The sequence below is a fragment of the Amyelois transitella genome, chromosome 28, assembly GCF_032362555.1.
Source record: "Amyelois transitella isolate CPQ chromosome 28, ilAmyTran1.1, whole genome shotgun sequence".
Taxonomy (NCBI): domain Eukaryota; kingdom Metazoa; phylum Arthropoda; class Insecta; order Lepidoptera; family Pyralidae; genus Amyelois; species Amyelois transitella.
The window spans coordinates 2,915,518-2,935,600 of record NC_083531.1 but is presented as its reverse complement, the minus strand read 5'-3'; the positions used below and the strand labels follow the sequence as shown (position 1 = coordinate 2,935,600).

At 35.3% G+C, this 20,083-nt stretch overlaps 1 protein-coding gene across 1 annotated transcript in view; it reads left to right on the top strand.

Moving 5' to 3' along the window:
* Nucleotides 1-11,038: 11,038 nt before the first annotated feature.
* Nucleotides 11,039-20,083, top strand: part of LOC106139787 (zinc finger protein 529) — a 37,691-nt gene continuing 28,646 nt past the window's right edge. The window contains exons 1-5 of the mRNA XM_060952528.1: nucleotides 11,039-11,250; nucleotides 11,926-12,048; nucleotides 12,667-13,284; nucleotides 13,910-13,995; nucleotides 14,460-14,594. Of these exons, the coding sequence (XP_060808511.1) occupies nucleotides 11,131-11,250; nucleotides 11,926-12,048; nucleotides 12,667-13,284; nucleotides 13,910-13,995; nucleotides 14,460-14,594 (1,082 nt within the window). The 5' untranslated portion in view covers nucleotides 11,039-11,130. The remainder of the gene's footprint in view (nucleotides 11,251-11,925; nucleotides 12,049-12,666; nucleotides 13,285-13,909; nucleotides 13,996-14,459; nucleotides 14,595-20,083) is intronic.

Here is a 20,083-nt window from a genome sequence, read left to right as displayed (position 1 = left end):
AGCATCTTGTAATCTATCTTTGAGAGGGCATGATTCTGATTCTGGAAATTTTATGGCAATTTTACGTTTGCTATCTAACTATGATGCAACTTTAAAAGAACTTCTTCTAAAACTGAAAGGCGAAATAAATTATTTAAGCCCTACGATTCAAAACGAAATTATTAGTTTGCTTGGTACCACCGTTAGGAACAATATTATCTCAGAAATTAAAAAAGCACCATTTCTGACAATAATTCTGGATACAACACAAGACTTGTCAAAAATTGACCAACTTTCTGTAGTTTTTCGATATATCTCGGTTACAGAAAATGATGATAATGTGCCTAAAGAAATAAAAATCTGTGAGTCCTTTTTAGGATTTATAGCAGTAACCGATTGCAGTGCTGCAGGTCTGAAAACTGACATTTTAAATTTGACTAAAGAATATGGAATTGATTTGACTAAATGTAGAGGACAGGGTTACGATGGAGCAAATGTTATGTCGGGTGTTTATGGAGGATTACAAACCCTAATAAAAGAGCATGCTCCAAATGCCGATTATGTTCATTGTGCTGCGCACGCTTTAAACTTAGTTTTAAACGATGCTGCGAGACACGTTCGTGAAGTATCGACTTTTTTCGATAATTTAGAAAAAATATATACTTTTTTTGGCAATAGTATAAAACGCTGGGCTATGGTAAGTGACGATCCATCTGAAAAATATTTGATTACCCTTAAAAAGGTATGTCCAACCAGATGGTCTTCTAGGAACGATGCTTTATTATCGGTAAAGAAAAATTTTTTACTTATCATGAAAACTTTGTACCAACTAAATTTAATTTCAAATAAAAAAGATGAACGTGAAGAATGTAAAAATATAATTAATATTTTAGAGAGTTATAATTTCTTAGTGCTCGTTACATTTTTTTCTTCACTATTTGAAATTATTAATCCTATTTCTAAAGCTCTACAGCATGAAAATAATGACTTACAGAAATCTAGTATTTTATTAAGTAATCTTTTAAATAGACTGTGCCAATTAAGAAATCAGATTTCATTTAATAGTTTGCTAAATGAGTCCAAAGATTTAGCAAAAGAGTGGGGGGTAACAACTGTTTTTAAAAACAGTAGGCGAAAGATAACGAAGCGTTTTTTTGATGAGTTATCACAAGATGAGAGAATTTCCGACCCGGAATCCTATTTCAAAGTCAATGTATACTATTGCTGTTTAGATATATTAATTTCTCAAACTAAAGAAAGATTTCAGAGCCTTTGCGACCTGAGTAGTATGTTCGAAATATAACAACCGGAGAAACTCCTATCTTCTTCAAACGAAGAGATATTAATCGCTTCCGAAAAACTGTCGGTTAAACACAGTAAAGACATCTCAGTTAATCTTTGTGACCAATTAAAGGCTCTAAAAACATGCTTAAAATCTGAAATTCAAAAAATTTATTCCATTAAAGAACTCATTGAATTATTGCTACTAAAATTCAATAGTCTTGCATCTAGTTTTCCCGAGGTAATCACAGCATGCTTTTTATTCTTGACCCTTCCAGTTACAACCGCAACTGCAGAAAGAAGTTTTTCAAAATTAAAACTGATAAAAAATTACTTAAGAACTTCGATGGGACAAGAACGGCTGTCAGACCTCTCACTATTGTCCATAGAGGTAGAAACTTTAGAAAAACTAAAATCATCATCAGCCATAAATGATTTAATAAATCAGTTTGCCGAAAAAAAGGCAAGGCGAATGAATATTTAAAATTTGATTTTTATTTGTAAAATTAAATTTTTAAATTAAGGTTAAATTATGTTATGATAAATAAATATTTCTTTTCACAATATTTTTTTTCTTTTGTGAAAAATCTTTACCCCCAAACAATACAAGGGCCCCCAAACAATTTTTTATACGGGGTCCCGCCAATGCACGCTACGCCACTGGTATGCACTGAAAATGAATACAACAAAGATTCAAATCTTATTGCATCAGCCTTATATCACAGGCTGAATGTCACTGACAAAACTGGCATCTCACACATACGTTTGGTCGCCGACGGCTGTGGTGGCCAAAATAAAAACTGCATAGTTTTAGGAACTTGCTGCAAATGGTTATTGGAAAATAATACCATCAAGTCAATTGAAATGGTATTCCCAGTTACTGGTCACTCTTTTATGCCCGCTGATCGGCAGTTTGGTGTAATTGAAAGGAAATTAAAGAAAAAGGACGTCATATTACATCCCGATGAAATAACGAATATTGTGAAGGAATCGTCAAGTATTGTCAAATTCGGAGTCGACTGTATCGTCTGCGATTGGAGAGACGCCGTTAAAAAGGTACTGAAAAAGACGACTTCCTGGTCAATTGCATTTAACCTTTAACTGCTGAGGTGGGGGCTTTTCGAGCCTAGCGAAAGTGAAATTGTTCCCCTCCTCCCTTCCCCCGCGCGCGACAAACCCGTAACTTCTAGTAGCTTCGATGTTAGTTGCGCCTAGGCCGTCAGAAGCTTCGCACGTGTTTTCGTGCGCAATTCGGTAAGTAAATTCAATTTGAAATTTGTCGCGGGCTTCTTAGGTCCCACCTCAGTGTTTACGTAACTTTTTTGTAAATAGTTTCGATTAAGTTATTGTGTTTTTTTTTTGCAGTAGCTTGAAAACGTTTAAAAAATGGAACCCAGTACGTCGTCCGGAAGAAAACGGTCTATCGGAAATGTTCATAACCAGCGTGCAGCGAAAAATAGAAGAGCCGTAGTGCCGGGAACCAGGGATTTTGAAACAACTGTGACGTCTTGGCTAGACAACGAAGACTCTAGCGGTTCCGAGGTCGAAGACATAGGCGACAACTTTACACCGGAGCGTCACGAAATCGAATCAGATACTATAAGTCAGTCGGAATCCGAAGAACAGGTTGCGGACCATGTTACCGAAGAACATAATATGTCATCCGACGACGATGCTCCCCTGTCAACACGTCGATCTTTTTATGGGAAAAATCGCTACAAATGGGCCTGCCAACCACCATCTAGAGCTGTTCGAGTTCCTCAACACAACATAATTCAACGAACTAACGTTTTAAATCTAACAGAAGATGATCCAAAAGATCCTTTTTCTATTTGGAACAAATTGATGGACGATGAGATTTTACAAGAGACTCTCAAGTGGACTAATGAAAAGATAATTCAATACCGGAGCAAGTTTTCTGACAAAGATCGCCCAGAGCTCAGAAATTTAGATATGGTGGAACTTCATGCATTTATTGGCCTGCTTTTGTTCACTGCGGTTTTCAAATCCAATCACGAAAATGTAAATTACCTATTTGCGACTGATGGTACCGGTAGGGAGATATTTAGATGTGTGATGTCTAAAAACAGATTTCTGGTCATTTTGCATTGCTTGCGATTTGATAACCCTGATGATCGTGAAGAAAGAAGAGAGTCAGACAAGATAGCAGCAATTTCATACATATTTACAAAATTTGTAGGAAATTGCCAGAAGATTTATAACGTCTGCGAGTATGCCACTGTGGATGAAATGTTGGTGCCTTTTCGAGGACGCACGCATCTAATGATTTATATGCCAATGAAACCTGCTAAGTATGGCTTGAAATTGATGTGCTTGTGTGATGCAAATAATGGTTATTTTTATAACTGTTATATTTATACTGGACGTGGATCAGATGGCGCGGGCTTGACAGAAGAAGAGAAAAAGTTTATGGTTCCAACACAATCTGTGATCCATCTGGCAAAACCTTTGTTCGGGAGTAACAGAAACATAACCTGTGATAACTGGTTTACATCAATAGAGCTTATAGAATATTTGAAGAAAAAGGGACTTACATGCGTCGGTACCATATTTTGTCACATGTTCCGAAAAAAAACAAAGCAGTCATCCTGCTATCTTCAATGCACCATGCAGAAGCTGTTGATGAAACTACCGGGAAACCTGAAATAATAGAGTTTTATAACAAAACCAAAGGCGGTGTGGATGAAATTGACAAAAAATGTGCAATTTACACTTCAACCCGCAGGACTCGCCGCTGGCCAATGGTAGTTTTCTACCGCATGTTGGACATCAGTACCGTCAATAGTCACTTAATTTATGACATACACCATGACAAGACAACTGAAAGGGGAATGTTTCTAAAACAATTAGCTCGAACTTTAGTGCTACCCCAAATGAAAAGACGAGCGTTGAACGAGAGGTTGCCACGTGAGCTGCGTTTGAGTTTGGCACGTGTGCTTGGACCGGATATGCCTGTACCTGACCCTCAAGAAGTTGATGAAACATTTAAAACAAGAAGACGATGCCATACATGTCCTTTGAAGCTACAACGAAAATCTACACACACATGTTACACATGCAAGAAACATGTTTGCCTTCAATGTGCAAAGCAAGTTTGCCCAGATTGTGTATGATTTTGGTGCTTGTATTTTTTTTCTTCCCATAATACAAAGATAATTATGAATGTGCTTAATGTTAAAAAGACTGTTAAAAATTAATATTTTATGTAAGTTTGTTGATTATTTCTAATATTTTAATGAATACTTTGTGATTTTTGATCTCATGTGATTTTGCCAAAAATTTTGTGTTTTTTAAAAACACTCAAAAGTTAATTATAAATAAAAAAATTAAACAAAAAACATTTTATTTCATTTAAAATCTATCCACAAAAGCTTATTATTATACAATAAAACCTAAAACACAAATATTTTAAAATATGAACATTTATATACACGGGCCGCGGAGGCCCCCACATCAGTACTTACGTGAAAATAATTCCACCTCAGTAGCTAAAGGTTAAGGAATGTAAAAGGTTCGTACTAAAACGATCAAAACAGAGAGGAAACATACTAGTCCGTGGAGAGCTAAATTATAAAACAGACCTAGGTAAATCTGAAAGTGTATGCCAACGCGGAAAAATTATCTCCATGATCAACCCGGAACCCTTGTCCAATATCGTACCTGTAAATAAAAAGAAATTACAAGACGTCAAGAAACTATTAACCAAACATTTCGGCTCTGAGTGGCCAGATTCACTGCTCCTGGATTTTTACAATAAAGTGTTCGGAAGTCAGGAGATACTAGTGGCGCCTACAGTTGACGAAGGTAGTTTCTGCTTAGAACCTACAGAAGAAAATAGTAGCGTTCATATCTAAAAAAAAGTTTTGTTCACGTCCGTTTTAAGTTTCTATATTTTTTATATTAATTTTTTTAATCAAAAATTAATTTTCCCTCTCCCATACCAATTGTTTCGATAAACTAACCTTAGTACGGAAAACCGAATGCAGCCTTTTCGGTATTTAATTAGTTTTTTAATAATGAAACTGACTATTTCTAAGTTTAATTAAAAAAAATTACCTATGAATATATTGGTTTTATCTGTTGTTGCCAACCCTAATTTTCATGAAATCTGTCAGAATCAAAGACAGCAATCTAGACCAACGTTTGGTACCAAAGACAGCCATCTTGCCTTGGTTTGGGTTCAAATACGGCAATCTTTATAATTCAAAATAAAAGTCGGCAATCTAGCAAATTCAATGTGATTTTGCACCTTTATCCTTAACTATTACATAGATTTTTGACACCTTACAGTAATAGACAACATATCTGCCTTTAATATTTATGGATCCAAATCGAAATTAACGGATTTTGTTTGATTGTCAAAATTTAGGACAACCCTACTTTGCCGCTTTTGATTTTATACGACTCATATGCTCCTTAAGGGTCCAATGACTAGAAATTTACCCTATATAAAAATCAATATGGTACTATTTAAAACCGGGTCTCGGGACTGGGAGGCTAAACAAACCACAATAGCGAACCGAATGAAATCATTAAAATGAAAGGGTTTTTTATACTTTACCATGATTATCAGTAAGTACTATTTCGGAGGAATCCGCTTTACCAACAGTGTGTACTGCAGGATACATCTTCTTGTATACATTTGTTAGTGACAACGACGGATGGTCACTATGATCAGGCCAGGTAAAAGAAACACGTAGCGTAATAAAATAAACTATATTTTACACTGAATTATGGTAATAAAATATAATTATGCGGAAAACAAAAAAGCTTTACTTACTTACTTTACTCTTTGCAATAATCAAACAAAAAAGGCGCGACACACTCTTTCACAATACTTGACATTGACATCTACGACAGTGACACAAACCCAAAACCATCATTGAGAAATATTTACAAAAAAAAAACCTATGTGAGCGCGTCGCTAACAGTACATTCCGAGACGTCGCCGACTTCGTTTCATAAATTACATTGGTATCATCATGCAAAATAAACATCTTGATTTCCTGCAGATCTGCTTATTTATTTGTATTTAGACGGTAAATTAAACTCTGCTCCCGCATCTCAACCACAACGCCAATAATCTTACATCTACTCTTTGTTTTCTCCATTCCATCGTCTATGAATTATACATAGAAGTAAAGAAAATGAAGAAATGTGAGATAGTGACAGGAAAAAAATGTACAGGAATTATCACTCTCAGGAATGGACGACAGACGTGAAAGTGACAGCGCCGTGCTCTAAATTGCAGCGATAGGGCCTCGGATCAAGAATTCTAAAATAAATCGTTGTCGTTCGTGGGTCGCTAATCATTTCACTTATTATCTTTGTCTAACCCATGCCATCTATATCTATGAATGAAAGAGAAAGTAGACAAGACGATAAAGCGCTTTGCCGTGTCACTTGGTTTCCGACCAGTAGGTATAAACCAAATAGGTACTTAAAATTCAAAAATATTTAATGCTTAACTGTGGAGGCATGTGGACGGAAATACATTTAAAAGTAGCAACAGATTGCCCCTCTAGGCATGCAATATTTTTATAATTGTTAATAAAGTTAGTATAACACATCTCATAAAAATAAAACATAGGTAAGTACAATCATAATATTATTAGTGTGTCTTAAAAACATTTACCAATACAATAGAAATTTTAAACAATATATTTGCTAGGTTTTTTCTAACTCCGTAAATCTATAGTGATTTAACATTTTAGAAAATGACACAAGTTTCATCTGTTACGTTGAATGATGCTAAATTTTTAAACTAAATTTGTGTTGTGATCAAATATTCAACAAATTTTAAAAACCTTTATTTGATAATAGGCTTTAAATTTCATTTTGAATAAAAGAGTATTATGTAGTTTTATATCTGCAGGCTTAAAATTTTATTGTCGTTAATATTTATTTATTTTTATTTATTTATTTATTTATTTATTGTGACAAAAACGGTTTACACCTATTACAATTATCACACTTTACAATTTGAAACACAGGTATATCATATTAAGTTAACCATATTAAATCATATAATATAAAAAATTTGAATAATGAAATTAAATTTGAATACACATAAATTAAAAACAACAAAAATAATATTTTAAAAATTTTGTCAATAAAAGTTTTGTCCGTCAGATCTTATATTTAATACAATAATTAAGTTAATCACTTTCGTCAGTGTCAGTGTTATTGGTATTAAACCACTGGTCACTCAAATTTTCACAATATATTAGTAGTGCTCGTGCAATGGTTGGCCAGTTGTCAAAATAAGGGTCAAAATCAGTGTTGGCGCTACGAAGTGCATTGAGGTGGTTTAACGGTCGAACTAGTGGCGACATCGCGCGGGATACCGTGTGCCCTTCGTCTGGGTAGAATAATTTAGGGGGTCTACTACGGCAACGCCTATCCACTGGAATCTCAAGCTCATCAGAGACGAACAATACACACAATAAGTTGTGTAATAGGAGACAATCTATCGATCCTTTCAACACCTTAAGACAGACAGTTATTTGCTGCACCATTCTACGTACTTCTAGGGAGTTGTACCCTAAATGACCAAGCAAGAACTTAGTGGGATACAAATAGGGGTAGTATCCAAATGATTTTTTATACAAGGACCTCAAGAAGACCTTTTGGACCTTTTCGATCTTCCTTGCATATGTAACCTGATAGGGATTCCATACGTTCCATCCGTTAATAAACGAACTTTCGTTGAAAATTTCACTGTTTACACATGTCACATTAAAATCATTTAATTTGGAATGAAAGACGTGCTATGAAGTGAAAATGTGTCATGCTGTGTGTCTTGTTAATCAAGAACAACAAAAGGAAGCGATATAGACCCTGAATTGTCATTTCATACGAAGGTCTCAGCTCGAAAAACGCAATTACATATTTCTATTTAATAGTAGAACATGATGTAACCGTTAACCTAAGAAAAATAATATAGAAATTACATTAAAATAGTCTTACTTTCTTTTTTTCCATTTTTTCTTGGTCTTTATTTTTAGATTTCCAAAGTAACCAGGAATAAGACGTCACTTAGCTATAAGACGTAATTACTGGGAGCTCACAAAACTTGCCGGCATGCGTACATAAAACATCTTACCTCTTTTTCGGAGGATTAGGCAGAGACTATTTAAATTACATAGACACCATTATTTGACAGATACTAATTTCTTGTTTAGTAGGTACTTATTTACTTCGTTTGTTTCGTAATTTTAAACTTGGCTGGCGCATGCATGAAAAGATTTTCGGAAGCGCTTTTCATGGATTACTTTTAAGTGTTGATTAATTTATTTATTTATTTACGTACCAATTTATTTAATTACATACATACATACATACATAAAATCACGCCTCTTTCCCGGAGGGGTAGGCAGAGACTACCTCTTTCCACTTGCCACGTTCCCTGCATACTTCCTTTGCTTCATCCACATTCATAACTCTCTTCATGCAAGCTCGGCGGTTTCGGGTACTTTTGACCTGACCCTTTACCAGGACGTCCTTAATTTGATCAAGATATATTTAATTACAATAATAGAAAAAATATAGGAATTACAAACACAAAAAACAGTACTAAAATCTGCTATTTCTATTAAATAATCTGTCGAAAAATTAATTTATTTCCGAATAAATATACCTACTTTTATCTGTAGCAATCTCGGATAATGATGTAGCTTTCTAATGGTGAAAGAATTTTCAAATCATGTCAGTATCATCGAAAATTACTTGCCTTAAACAGACGAATGTACAAACGCTTATTTTTTTAAATATGTCCTATCGTACTTAGGTAGATTAAATAGGTATCTATTCTTAATAATATTTCAGTGAGCAAGGAAAAAATTAACCACAAAATGTTTAACAATGAGATTTATTAAAAAACATTTTAATATAACGAGACATGTTACCACGATATACTGCTAAAATCTTCTTAGTTTTTATAGGTCTGTTGATTTTTGCACAGAATTTTTGCATGATACATCTTCTTGCACTCATTTGTTATTACAAACAAATTGTAAAAGAACCATACGTGCCTTGGTTTCAGATGTTGAACTTCAAATTGAAGCGAATCTTCATATCGAAAGGAGATTTTCGACTAAGTACAGCGTAGTAATTAAGACTCAAGGCAAATGCCGATCATTAACATAACTATGAATAAGTTCTTACTGACGTGAAAGCCCTAGAAAAGCCTCTCACTAAATCAATATTTTAACCTGTGTTGCCAAAACTTACTTGTTCATTTTAGTAAAAAAAAAGAATTGCCTATATTTGAAAAATACAGTATAGAATAAACCGTTTGATATGTTTACTTATTTAATGCATAATTACTTATTATGATCGGTGTTTTTTTCATTGCAATATATATATATAATATATACATATATAACGTATTTAGTCTACCTATTTCTTAAAATCTTTTGTAATGAAATTATTGCCACAGATATATTTTTAATGGGTTAATTTTTCAATTGGCTGATGGATATCATTTTCCTTTAGACTAAATTATAAATTGCCAGCCTTAAAAGTGCCCTACGTCGATCTTTTTACTTTATACTATATATTTACAAAACTTTATGGATATCGGTTAGCTGAATCATAAACAAACAAACTCACTAACACTTTATAATATTAGTATTGATTCTGATGAATTCTTTTAAATTAGCTACATTGAAATGAAAATTATTGATAAAATTTGCACACACTTAAAGTTTTTATAAAACTTGGTTATCTTATTTTACAATGAAACTAGCTGTCCCGGCAAACGTTGTTTTGCCAAATATTGTCAAGTACCTAATTTCTAGCTAAAAAAATAGTAAAGGGTGGACCACCCTTATCGTTAAAGGGTATAAAAAAAAGATGTTGGCCGATTCTCAGACCTACTCAATATGCTCACAAAATTTAATGAGAATCTCTCAAGCCGTTTCGGAGGAGTACGGTAACGAACATTGTGACACGAGAATTTTATAAATAAGATTGATAACTAACACAGTTTTGCCATATGGTAATAATATTTAGCTTTTTGATCGTCCACATACAAGTTTTTGTTTTACAAATTGCGTACCTTTTTCTTCTATGTATATTTCACTTATTTTAAGTTGTGATTGTGTAAAGTAGCTGTAATAGACGTCAAACACATATGTAATTTTCGATAAATATGCAGAATGCTTAAAAAATTAGCTCAGATATTTTAAATCAGATAACAATAATAAACAGACGTCATGATCAAGCTGGTAGTCAAAGCATTAACATTTCTCCGTAAATATTAATGCTTTGACTACCAGCTTGGCGGATCAAAGGTGGCGGCTCAGTATAGTCCAACAAATTTCGAAAGCCGCCAGTTGTCTATTCATTAATCTAAAGAATGAAGAGTCTTTTGAACTTACAACTTCTAAAAATTCCTATTTGTTTCATACAATCATTTTTTTTCTTCGGTCCAAGGCAAAGCTAGCAAGGAAGCAATCAGTGTTTCTACAATGAGGGGAAATTTCCCTTTTAAGGGGTAATCAGGGTCCAGAGGGGAAGAAAAAGGGAAAATACTATAAAAGGGGAAATTTTAGGAAATCATATATTAAACTTTTAGTTACAACACTAGTACCAAAACTACAGCAAAATAATTTTTGAGGGGAAAAAAGTTCTGAAAAGGGGAAATCGGAATTGAGGCATGGGGAAAGAAAGTTTTTATAGTGGAAACACTGGAAGCAATGCACCGTGAGACATGACATTATATATTAAGATCTGTGACCGTGAGCAGCAAGAAGAAAAGTCAAAGCTCAAAGCCAGAGTACCTAGGTACCTATTTTGATTTTATTTTGTTTCATCAGCAAACAATAGATTGATCTAAGATCTGAAATGGATGAATTGAATAATTATCTCAATGAAATAGTCTGTGTGATTTGTCTCGCAAGTGATCGTGAGTTAAATCTTATTCAGGACATTCCACAAATTCAAGAATTATTGCCTCATTTACAAGTAAGTACCTTCTTTAAATAAATACTTTTTAAAAGAGGTAATAACCCTGATTCAAGCATCAAGAATAAGCTTGAGCATGATTTATACACAATTTATAGTTGACAGTAATAGTCAACAAATTAAGTTTGAAGTACAGCGTCGGAGGTCGAATCGGTAAGGTGCTTTATTCGCAAAGACACTGGTTCAAATCGCATCTTGGCTATGTACAAATTATGTACCAGTGATGGAAAATATCCCCACACTTTCAGACTGGATGTATAACCATGATTGATCCAATATCGATTAGATGCCCTTGCAAAGGCTGCGGAGGTAGGATGGGTGTTGCTTGGTGTAAAAACCTGATTCACCCAGTCCAGGTTCTATGGTCAAAGCCATACCTTGGGCTGTTCTCCAGAGAGGTGAGGATGTAATTAAAAAAGTCACGGCTATATCCTAACAGGCGGATACACAGAATCAACAGTTTTGAAAAGACTGAAAGTCATGTTGAGCTGTATGCCGCTGCTGCCTAATGATGGAATTGAGATTCAATAGTGACAGGTTGCTAGCCCTTCGCCTACAAGAGGAATTCCAAGTTTATAAGTACCCTTAGTCACCTTTCACAAAATCCATCGAAAAGATATAGAGTGGTTCTATTCTAAATTATCTCAAAGCTAATGCCTTAAATGTATTTTCTAGTTAAATATAAATAAAAACAAGTTATGTTGGGAATGTGCTTCTACAGTGAAGAAGTTTGTCAAGTTCAGAAAAAAAGCATTGCAGGCCCAACAAATGTTTACCAGGTTCTTGGAAGGTCACATGGTGAGTGATTTACATTTTTTTTTTGTTTTTGACTAATTACACTGATTGAGTTAGCCTCAAAGTGAGTTCGAGACTTGTGTTACGAGATACTAACTCAACAATACTATGTATATTTTATAATAATAATAAATACTTATATAGGTAAACATCCAAGACCCAGGCCAATCAGAAATAGTTCTTTTCTCATCATGCCCTGGTCGGGATTTGAACCTAGGATCACAGACATGCATACTACAGCTGCGCCACAGAGGCCGTCAAAACATTGATGTTATAGATTCAATTTCAAAATTGGATACAAGTTATCACTTAATGACATCAACATAACTTTAATAAAACAAAATTGGCATGCATATTTAATGAAGATATCTTGAGCAAAAGTTATTTTATTGTCTTCCACCATGAACTTAATCTTATAAACATTTAAATTCTTACAAAATTGTGAATATCTCAAAGACTACTTAACTAATTAAAATTCTTGACAGATTCTAACATTCATACATGTAAATTTCATTAAAATCAAAAGTTATCATGTTACAAACATACATTGATACAAAAACAAATATTTTTGCCCCAATTATATGTATTATTAATAAATTTTTTTATTCGGATCCCCTTTAGACTTCTATCAAGTCAATCTCAAACTTGAAATGGGAACTAATGGTTGATGGTGTCAAAATAGTCACCGAAGACCAATCGAGCCGAATACAGTTTAAAAATGATGATAGTGATGAAGTATTGAACGAGAATGATGATTATGAACAAAATCATGTCAACAACATATACTATGAAGAGATAGAGTATCAAGATTTAGATGTTGATGAAGAATTATCATGTAATGAACTCTATGGTGAAGATCGTTTAAATGTAGCCTTGGGAACTAAGCCTTATCTGATTGAAAGCAATTCAATGTATAAGACTGATGATGCACACAAAAATAAAAATAAAGATGAACTTGATGAATTTGAACAAGTGCGTCCGATGTCTGGTCACAATGATGAAGATAATAATGAATTAATACCTTACCAGTACAATAAAGCTTTTGATATACCGAAACGTAAAGTATTGGAACGCTGTAAAGTTTCTAGAAAGAGAATAAGCATAGAGGAGTTGCAACAGATGTTGGAAGAGGAGAGGGAGAACAATATTTATAAGAACGCTTATTTTAAATGTGAGAAATGTGTGTATGGATTTGATGATGTGAATCAATACACTGAACATTTGATGAAACATGACGAGGTAATTTAAATGTTTTATTTTTATAACAAGTTAAATTCCTACCTCAGCTATGTATCAATGACTAATATCTGAGGTATATTAGTTTGTGTGCTAACTGATGCCCTTACGGTGAAAGAAAACATTGTAGGTTAACCTGCACACAAGCAACTGAAAGTGTAATCATGATCCAATATAAGGCTTCCCTTGATTGTAGTGATTTGTGTCTTTTTGTTTGTACTTTCCTACTAATAAACCGATACATACATTACATATAATCACCTCCTTATCCCTTGTAGGGGTAGTTAAAGCTAACAGTCTTCAAACGATCAGCTTTTGGGCTTACTGATAGTATTGATATTACTGTGCCCATCGCCTAGAAGAAGAATCCCAAGTTTATAAGACTATCCCTTAGTCGCATTTTACGACATCCATGGGAAAGAGATGGAGTGGTCCTATTCTTTCCTCTAATGGTGCCGGGAACCACACGGCACTAATGAACCGATTATGATGAAATTTGGTATGTAGGTAGCTGAAGACCCAGAATAACAAATAGGCTACTTTTTATCCCGGACCAACCGCGGGTTTTCGCGCGGACGAAATCGCGGGCGGCTTCCAGTTATTTATATTTAATGTTTTTTATTCACAGAGGCAAGGATTAGAAGTTTGTAGTATATGTGACCAGAGATTCTGTGATAAAAGAACTGTTTTGGATCATTATCTGCATCATTTCATGTAAGTCCAGTCCAGTGTAGAGTGTAGAATACTTCAATGCATATAAATTTTATGAATTAGTAAAGTTATGAATGAGGATGAAGCGAGCGAGCGTGCCGTGTGGCTCCAGGCAGCAATACAAAAAAGAATAGGACCACTCTATCTCTTTACCATGGATGTCGTAAAAGGCGACTAAGGGATAGGCTTACAAACTTGGGATTCTTTTTTAGGCGATGGGTTAGCAACCTGTCACTACATATTTGAATCTCAATTCTATCATTAAGCCAAATACCTGAACGTGGCCATTCAGTCTTTTCAAGACTGTTGGCTCTGTCTACCCCGCAAGGGATGTAGACGTGACCATATGTATGTATGTATGTTGTATTGTTTTACTTTAACTGTCTGCTATTGTACCTACTTACGGACGCCATTTTGTTTTAGGTTTTTTTATTTCACTCTCACTCATTCATCGAAGTTATTTTCAGGGCTTACTACTGCACGGTCTGCGGTTACACTAGCCGATATCTGCGGTTCCTAAAGTCCCATCAGGAGGGCGATGAGTGCCGGTCCAAGAAGTATCCCATTTGGTTTTACTGTGATCAGTGCGAGGAGAAATTTTCGTAAGTCATTCTTTTTTTTTTAATTTGAAAGTCAAAGCAAGCCTAGATGAAAAACTGTTAGATTCGTTTTATTCTACGGCTCTCTATATGTTCCTCAGAAGTCAATAGAATACTCACCTTTTTTGCTTGGCATGTTTACGTACTTCTTGAATTGTTTTGGGCAATGGTGATATTTCATTTAAAACTCTCATTGGTGTCGGTTACTCTAAGTACATCGAAAAAACAGTCATCATTTGATAAAATGATGACTGTTTTTTCGATGTACTTAGACCAGGATCAGCATTAGTTAATAATTTAGATTCAATGCTATCGTCGATACCAATATATCGTCATATGCCGTGTGGTTCCCGGCACCAATACAAAAAAGAATAAGACCACTCTATCTCTTTCCCATGGATGTCGTAAAAGACGACGAAGGGATAGGCTTACAAACTTGGGATTCTTTTTTGGGTGATGGGCTAGCAACCTGTCACTATTTGAATCTTAATTCTATATTTAAAGCCAAATAGCTGAACGTGGCTTATCAGTCTTTACAAGACTGTTGGCTCTGTCTACCCCGCAAGGGATTTAGACGTGATTATATGTATGTATGTCAATACCAACTGAAACTATAGGCTCTCCACTAAAGGCGTGTTCTGGAATAGCACCTGGATTTAGTGAGAAAACTCCTGTAGCTCTAAATCTTGACATAGCATTTTCACTGGATGCGGCTTTTTTCCAAGGTTTATTATGTACGTTACCAAATTGAAGTCTTGAAAAAAGAAATTACTTATCTTTCTATTTATAACTGACAAAAAATCTCTTGATAATCAACGTTTTGTTGGAACAATAAAGGAATACAAAAAACCTCGCCGTTTCGATTTACCCGACACCCTATGGGGTATTAAGATAAGTCCGCGGGGCAAATGAGAATGGTAGGGGGTAAATAGAAATGGCGTTTGAAACAGTTACAATTACATTATAATTTCTTTCCTTTACACAAATCACATAATTATGTAACCTTTGCCGGTCTCACCAGAAGTGCATTGTTCGTGTGCCCAAAGCTTACAAATTGAGCACATTATCCAATCTTCTGTTGGTGGTGACTCATATTTGTCATTGCACATAATACAAAAATACTCTTCATCTTTTTCATCTCCTAAAGCCTTCTTTAAATTTTTGACTCCTTTACCTTTAGCTGAAACCATCTTCTGTGATTTCTTTTTTTCTGTTTTTTTGGTGGGATTTTTCTCTTTTTTAGAATTTCTTGTACTCTGTCTTTTCTTTTTCTCTTCTAACTTAGTTTTGATTAGTTTGCTGGACAAAATTTGAGAATGTTTCTTATTATGTCGTCTAGAGGATGTGCGTGTTTGAGGTATGATAAGCACATTAGTTACTTCAGTGAGTGGCACAGGGGTGGATGGCGAAGGAGGAGTGCATATGGCAGTAGCATTCAAATAGTTGTCATTTTCCGGAATCGGAGTGATGGTCGTAACCTGTGTTTGCATTGGCGGTGTCTGGCTCAGTCTGGCTGTATCAATAGGCCCAGCTAAATTTTGCGCAGGTGTTGTTTCCAAAGCACTGCTTGCTTGAGTTTGATTGATATCGGTTTGTGCATACAGTGAGCATTCAAAGCTGTCCCTAAATCTGTCAGGGTCGATAGGATAAATTCCAGCAGCTCTGAATTCACTGATAGCTTTGCTTATGTTAGCTGTTTTATTAAATGCCTTGGTGTAGAGTTCTCCAACCTCGTATTGGCTTATTTTTTTCCCTGGATTGTTTACCATGTAGAGCTCACATTCTTTATTGTAGGCCATTTTCAGCGAGCTGAATATTGTAAGATCCAATGGCTGCATTTTGTGAGATACGTGGGGTGGCAAGGAAAGAACGTGCAAGCCGTGTTCTCGGAAAAGTTCGTATGCTCCCAGACTGATGTGGCTTTCATGATTTCGCACCGAAACATGAAACCCATATCAGTCTGGGATTCTTCATGAAACTGGATGTCGCATTTCCCACAATTGTAGCTTTTCCCCATTAATTATCGAACCTGTAGACTCGTTAAAGTTCCGGTTTTGTTTCTCAAGATCCATGCATTTGCTTCCTGATTATAAAAGGTTTTCAAGGGTTTGAAAAAAGTGCGATCTAGAGGTTGAAGAGCTTGTGTTGTGTGGCTTGGGTAAATATAAAATAATAACATCGTTCTCATTGGCAAAGTCTAACAAATCTATCGAATTGGAATGTGAGGTACGACCATCTTAAATCAACAGTGTTTTATCTGTCTTTAGTTTTTTTGGAAATAAAATGGTACATGGTAAAATTTAATTGAAATAAGTTGACAAGTAATAAAATAATACAATAAAACCAAATCTTACCTTACGGCAGCGTTGTTTCTTTTTTACCACTCAATAAAAACTTCTTGAACACATGCTGATAGGGACATGTATTCCGCTTCAGTTGTGGATAGAGCCACAGTGGTTTGGCGTCTCGAATTCCAGCTAATGGAGGATCCATTAGCTGGAATTCGAGACGCCAAACAAGAATTTGTAACCCGAACATGAGCATCTACGTCTTCAGAATTCGCCCAGTCGGCATCACGAGTAATAACTTCTTCAGGATTTTGCTTATGGATGAGTTTATAATCCAGTGTGCCTTTTAGGTATCTTATAACTCTCTTAATTGCCAGCCAATGCTGCATCTCCGGTTTGTTGTTATATTTACTTAACAAATTAATGACTAAGCTAATGTCTGGTCAAGTAATTTGTGAAATATACAATCAGCAACCAATTGCTTCTTGATATGTCTTGCATAATTTTATTTTTATCATAATTTGTAATCTATTTCTTTCTTTTGAGAACATCCTTTTACTACCAGCTGTGCAATATATTTTGTTACTTCACCTTTTTCATCTACCTTAGTTTTAAAGACGTTATTAGGCGTTAACGTCAACATTATTATCTCTGGTAATAGACAACCATAATTGTGCGGGACTGTAGACGCACACCTTCACTGTTTTGTGCTGATTACGCTGTCACCGCCAGTTCTTTTGTACCTAGTACCCGTGGAAACGTGGGGAGTCGCAGGATCGCGGATGTCGCGACGCGGTAGAGCCTGGGGCCGTCAAGAAACACGATAGGTTGTACAAATGAAACAAGGGAGTGTTGACTATTTGTAGCAAGCCCCGGCGAGATAGCGGCGTTATCGGGCGGGCACAACAATTCCCCAAAAACACTGTCACTGACACTGTTTCCTTGCTGTTTCTTGAGGTTTCTTTCCTCTTGACCTGCTGGCTGTAGGCGACGTCAGGTCTTCCTATACTCCCCTTGGGGAGTCGGAGTTGATTGTTAGACTCTCTGGCGATCTACAATTAGCCACTATTTTATCCGATTTACTACTATGCTCATTGATCTAGCTAATGCGATGCGAGCGATAAAATCGTTATTTATTTATTTATTTACTAATTTATGTACACAGAAAACATCCAGACTGATAAACACAAGAAACAAAATTACAAAGTTTCTGCTTATTTCAAAAGAAATCTCTTCCAGCAGACCCGAGATAGGAGACATGATGGAAAGGGTGACAGGCGTGTACTCCACTCACACAACTAATAATAGACATACATAAACAAATACATAAATAAAATATAATAAAATACATATATAAATACAAAATAATAAACTTAAATACAATATATACCAAATTAGCAAGACTTGGAGAGGTAATAAATTTTAATTATTTTTTTAAATTGGGACAGTGATTTAGAGTCACGTATCTCAGGAGGCAGTGAGTTCCACAATCTAACAACATGGACAGAGAAGGAGTTGGAGAAAGTGGCCGAACGATGCGTAGGGAATTTAAGCATGGTCCTACGATGAGACCTGCATGGAGTATCGACAGGACAAACAAAGGTGAAGCGGTTGCGCAGATATGAGGGGTATGCAGGATTATAGAGAGTATTGTAAAGAAGGCAAAGTATCGTTTTTCACTCCAAACTGGTAAATGCTCGTATCCGCCACGTCTTACATCAACTGGAGGTGAGATCACTGTATTAGCTCTGTTTCTCTTCATTTCCAATTCATCAGGCAGAGATGACGGTCAACCGCTTTTTTTTTGGTAATTGACACGTACAAAGACTTTTACCAGCCTCATATTTGAAGTATTTTAGTTTTAGTGATGTTGGTGTCCTTTTTTGCTCTCCAACTCTTCTGTATAATAACCAAATAGATGGTAAAATAATCTCAAATACCATTTCCTTGTTCGAAGTCTTATTTTTGTATTTGCCCAAAAATGAATCAAGGAGATCCACCCCGCCCATGAGTTGGTTATACTCGTATATTTTGACAATTTTACGTTACTTGCATGTAAAGTTACTTGGATGTATTTATTTTTGTTTCTTGCAATACCTCCTTACTGATTGGTTTGGTTCTCGACCCACAAAAGATGAAGTTAGTACAACTGGTTTGTTGTCGTACCACATGACAGTTACGTGTTCTGTTCCATCAACATCAGCTACCCATTCCTCGGGGTAAACCTTCTCTGCCTTGTTTTTTTTTAGATCTTTGATGGAAGGATTTGAAGATAAATATATTCTAGTTTTTTTTTAGATCTTTGATGGAAGGATTTGAAGATAAATATATTCTACCTAGAGGTTTGGGTCATTCTCCATTCCTGAATAAATTTCAAAGTTTAAAATACTTCATTTTGACTAGGTGTTTATGTACAAACATGTGGCTCAGGCCAACTTTGGCTAGATCTTGATTCGGGATCATTAGACTTCTCTCTATCCTTCACTGATCAACATTCTGATTCTTGCATTTCGATGAGATGCTCAGGATTTTTCAGATCAGATCAGATTCCTTCTCGATGATGATCACATCTCTACTGGTTGTTGCAGTTTTTGTTTCTAGTTTGTATACTCTGTATCCCTTGATATTATCTGGATATCCAATGAAAATACATTTGGACGACTACTTGTCCCATTTCTTCCTCTTTTCTTTCTTTTTGCAACATGGACCATTACAGCGCTTCCGAGGATTCTTATATTACTTATATCAGGTTTAGAGCCAGTCCACAGCTCATATGGGGTTCTATTGTTTAATGCTGCTGCCACAATTCGTCTTTTTACTCCCGTAGTGATGTATATATCATACTAGCTGTACCCACGACTTCGTCCGCGAGAAATAGTTATTTTGGGCATCATTTATTTTTGCGAACAGCCTCCTCAGCTTTATAAATTATAGCTGTTACCCATGACTTTGTCAGTGTCATTTTCTGTGATATTTTTGATAATTTATTTTTTAAGTTTAATTATTTTAAAGAACTTCTGCGTCTAAATTATGTTTTTAGTTTTATTTTCTTGTGGCATAAAAACATATTGGTTTTCTCTACAACAACGCGACATACAATTGGCCGATTGAAAAGCAGGCTTGACATAAATCAATTCCTACGTGTTTAAATGTTTGCCCTGTGATTTATTAATTGTAACGGCAAAAGATAGCTTAACGGGAAAT